The 4858-nt window shown below is 38.5% G+C and overlaps 1 protein-coding gene across 1 annotated transcript in view; it reads right to left on the bottom strand.

Moving 5' to 3' along the window:
• Positions 1-1685: 1685 nt before the first annotated feature.
• LOC103809633 (band 4.1-like protein 3) overlaps positions 1686-4858 on the bottom strand; it is a gene marked incomplete at its 3' end in the record, with an annotated part of 41890 nt that continues 38717 nt past the window's right edge. The window contains exons 10-11 of the mRNA XM_009082489.1: positions 3981-4156; positions 1686-1906 (exon numbers count right to left, since the gene is read on the bottom strand). Coding sequence (XP_009080737.1) covers positions 1686-1906; positions 3981-4156 — 397 coding nt within the window. The remainder of the gene's footprint in view (positions 1907-3980; positions 4157-4858) is intronic.

Genomic DNA, 4858 nt, shown 5'->3' with positions numbered 1-4858 from the left:
TATTCACTTACTGACATCTTTGCAGTGTTAATATTTAGAATAACCTCTGGTACTTAAATACATATGGATAACACAAAGGCAATATAACTTAATGTAAAAATTGAAAACCTACCTATAAAATTTATATACCCTTACACAGGAATTTGATTTCAAGCTTGTCCTGTGTTTCTTGAGACCCTATTCTCCTTATTAGCAGGTCCATGTGGAAGCAGGACCAAGATCTCTATAGGCTTACAGAATGGAAGCTCTATTAATGGCTGGTTTAAACAGAACCCACCTCTTGAGTGGGGGGTAAAAATCAATCATTTGTGCATTTTTATGTTTCATCAAAACTGTCTCCTAAAATATCTTTGACTATTTCTAGCCATATATAAAGCACAGCTAGATGATCTTCAAAATGCAGCTGATCGCTCCATTGACTTAAATTAACAAACATTCGGAACAGAACTACTTTCTTTTGGATATGTGCTTCATATTTGACTTTCATCAATGTTTCTCCATGCAGAAACTAATGGAGTTTCAAGAAGACCCCAGTTAAATCCTGTAGAGGTTAATTTTTAATGTTACAATTAGAGCAAACTTTCAAAAGAAAATCTTTTCTCATTTGCAATTTTCAGCAATTCAATTTGTTTCTGATTTTGCTACCTTAATTGCAACTCTTTCTGAGGACTTGATCCTTTAGCTATGTAGCTCATTGTAGCTTTATATGATAAGGCTAAAAGTTCAGGTTCTAACATTTGCATGCCTGACAGTTCTGTGGGTGTAGACATATACATCAAGGTTTTTCTTCCTAAATGATAAGGGTAAATTTTACTTGTTTGGCATCCTAAGTACACCTTTTGAATGATATCCTAGATTCAGTATTTCATACTCTGTTTTCTTATCCTCAATATAAAAGAAACAGAAGACATTCTACACCTGATCCTTTCTGATTCTATCATATTTCTCTTCAATCTCTGAAATTCACTATTTATCCTGTCTTAATAACTGAGTAGATATAATGCACAGCCGTGTGTGTGTGTGTGTATGTGGTGGTGGTGGGACTGGAGATAGTGAGGCATGACTTCCATTTAACAACTGAGAACCATCAACAAAACCTGTTTTCTTCAATACAAAACTTCTAACAAGGGAAGCTAATGATTTTGTAAGCCAGAAAAAAGAAAGCTTATAACAGCAGATTAAACCCAGAAGTTAACAGAGAAAAATGCCCATTGAAATTCACGCAAGGAAACAGACTGTTATGAGAAGTATAAGAGAAAAATGCAGTAGTTTAAAGCACAGAGCTACATACAAGAATGCAGAACTATTTTGTTGCCTTGTCAAAAAATAAAAAATGTGATGGCCATAGTACCAAAATATGACTGAAGTCAAAAAGAGCACACATGCGTTGCCAGGCTACTTTTGGGTATTTCCTAAAGAGTTCCTGAATGTTACGTGAAAAACACCGTGCTGACTGTTTAACTGATTTCAAAAAACAGCCTGAGGCAGGAACTAACTTTTACAACATCATATGAAAACTGAAAGGACTACAAAAACATTGATTCCAGACACATATATACACACACATACAACTGTGTATATTTCCTTTCACAGAACCAGTTTAATCTCCTCCCTCCCCCCCTACATATTCTGCATTTCTCTCTCTCCAGACAGGTCTCTTGAATACAAACCCCTGAAAACTCTACCTTAGTGTCATGGCGTACTGCTGAGATTGGGGTGACTTCCTCTGCCCTTTTCTTTTTGCCCTCTTCATCATCTTTCTCCTCTTCTGTCTTTTTCTCTGGAGTCACAGTGGTTATCAAGTTGGTCTGAGACATGCCCTTTGTTGTGGCGTACTGGCCAGTACCAACCTCTGCAGCAGACACAGAATCCTTCATGTACATTTCATGGTTTTCATTCACTGATGCTAAAAGCAAATATTTAAAGAGGGAAAGTCTGAAATAGCTTTTGCTGAGAAGCTGCATAAAATTAAAAAGCCGGGTTAGAAAAACATTTGAGATAATGCTGAAAACAACTATGTCATGTTTCAGGAAACCAGAAGCATGTGCATACATTTAAATAAACTGTTTACTTGAAAAAAAGCTCATAGCTTTTATATGCACAAACATATATTATGGATGTGTATACACACATTACCATAGTTAATGTGTGCATTACACAGTTGTTAAATGTTAGCAAGCCATTAAAAATACTACTGTAGTAAAACACCAGACAAAAAAAATCATTGCATTGCCAGTTATCAGGCAGGAAACATAAGGAGAACCAGTTATGACATCAGCCATGGGGGTGGAAGAGATGTTTTTCAAGAATCTGTCAGAATATAACAATGCAGATCAAATACACAGCAAGTAACATGCTGCACTACAGAAAATGACAATATTGATGTAACACAGGCATAACACCTGGGAAGAAAGAAATGTGATCTTTGTATTTGTGAGTATTAAACTCTGCCAGTTAGGTGAGCTTATTACCCTAAAATATTCTGGGAAGTGATGACATTCAATTCAGAGGACCCAACCAGAATATTTTAGGATGCAAACATTCAATAATTCAGAAAAATTAAATATATAGAAATGATTTTGAAATAAATAGTAAATTTACAGACACAATGTAATCAAAACTTTAATATATACCCAGACCCTGCTCCCGACTATTGTGTAACTATCTTCTAAGCCAATAGGACTACTCAAATCTATAGTTACTTGCATCTGTAACAAATGACAGAGCCTGGATCACAGTGTAATCATGATGCAGAATGTTACAGCTACATCTGCGCTATAGTAACAATATTAGTGAAGAAATCATAAGCATTGATTAAAAAAAACCTCTTTCCCCCATTTGCACGTAGGCAAATTAACATCATAAAAACCTTGCAGAGCCTAACAAATGCTTGGGAAAGCGTGTCAGGTATCTCATCTCTTGGGAACAAGCTTGGGAGGCAGGAGAAAGCAAAGGGAGTAGAGGGAAACATCTTGCTTAGATGTTACAAACAAAAATAAATGCAGAAGAGTAATTTCTGTTTTGATACACATGCACAGCAATCAGGTCACCAGTTGCTTGGTAACAAGCAAGAAGCACATCAGAATTAGAAGATTCCAAAATAATAAACGACAAGCAGCACCTTTAGGAGGAGAGAAGAAGGCCTGTCACTAGTACTTTTAAATCAAAGCTTCTCCCCCTCCCCACCACCAACAATACTCATTGCAATTTGTGATATTCTGCAGGAAAATTCACCTTCTTTTTTTCAAACTGTAGAGATTCTGAATTTAGTATCAGTCTTTTTTTTTCCTACAAAAATAAACTACAAAACAACAACTTCTTTTTATTCAACAGCTGACACAGTAACAGCTAATGGAAGTAGCTGATACTCTAAATCACGTGCTAATTTGACCTAATGGAGCAGAAGAACCATGACCTCCATGAACCACAGATAAAGAGAGGAAGGATGTACTATTAAACTGCATATGTTACTCTCCATCTCATACCTTCAAAAGTAACATTTGAAGAAACTCTCTTAGTGCTCATCCAACTAGGATGTGAGGTAACTGGAATCAAGAGTTATTACTCGAGGGAAATAATTTATGAATTGTAATACACTTAAGGGAAAAACCCACACAGGAAAAAATTCAACCAAAAGGCAAACAGTCACTCATGCAAACCCTGAAAAAGTGTTGAAGCCTGACTTTCTTGGGTAGGCAGGTCCAGTCATCCTGTCCCTCCTCAAAGCACGGAAGTGCTCTGCAGGTGTGAAGAATGGTCTCCCAAGGACCTCATCCAGACAAACACTTTGTAAGGACCACAACAGCACACTTAGCATGACATTTCTCTGTATCCATCCCCTACTCCTGCAGTGACCGTGCAGGAACTCACACCCTCTACTCAGCCGAACCTCAAGGAGGCAAGATAAGAGGTTTATACCTAATCTCAAGCAGTTACCACCTGATGATAACTTTTGCCAAAGTCGATTGAGAGGACCTTACCCCCATCTAAGCTGCGAGACATGGTGTAACGTTTACTAGAAGAGCGCTCAAAATAAGGTGCTGGACGGTCTATGAGGGCGCTGGCTCTTCTCGTCTGGGCCTGCGTCCGGCCGCTGTAGCGAAACTTGGAGCCCAGAGTGAGGAACTTCTTTGGAGGTGCTTCTGGCAGCAGGAGCCTAAAACACACCAAGCAGTGCACCTGTTAGTCCCTCTGCTCCAAAGTCAGTCCACTATTTCTGCAGAGGAGAGAAGACGACTGCTGGGTATCACTCTCCATCGTAACCTGTGCCTCACCAGACTGTGGCTAAAAGGGAATCAAAGGATGTCCCTCATACAGCATGACAAAACCACTTGGCTAATGCATTTGAAGAGCTGAGTGCCTCCTAATGGGCAAGAATCACTCAGCTCCTTCCTGCTTGAAAATCAGATTTATTATTTTCTAAGCACGAAAACTAAAAATAAGGTGTCCCTTGTATCAGATACCCTGACTGGACTGAAAGATCAATGGATCTCTTATAATTCAAATTTAACATGGTGCTGCTATACTGAGGACAGGGCCAGACAGATGTCCTGTAAAGGCCAGGCAGTACTCATTCACAGGGATGCAGGCATTTTTCAGGTTAGAGCTCTCCCACCCTCTCTATTTTGGCGATGGGAGAAGGCTGAAGAAGCCATTCTCCTGCTATGGAGTTTATGCTTCAGACATTGATTTCTCATTAAAAATGAGAAAATGCAAAAAAAAATGCACACTCCACTTCCCTTCAGATCTTTTGCTGGTAAGACTGCATTTCATATGAATGTACAGACAGCCTTAACCAACAGCTTTAAAGAAAGGAAAGAAATTCTTCAGTCCTCCAAAACATTTTGATTTTAAGCAT

Source organism: Acanthisitta chloris, unplaced genomic scaffold (genome assembly GCF_000695815.1).
Source record: "Acanthisitta chloris isolate BGI_N310 unplaced genomic scaffold, ASM69581v1 scaffold11309, whole genome shotgun sequence".
Classification (NCBI taxonomy): Eukaryota; Metazoa; Chordata; class Aves; order Passeriformes; family Acanthisittidae; genus Acanthisitta; species Acanthisitta chloris.
The sequence above is the reverse complement of the archived record's forward strand: the minus strand, read 5'-3'. Positions and strand labels throughout refer to the sequence as shown.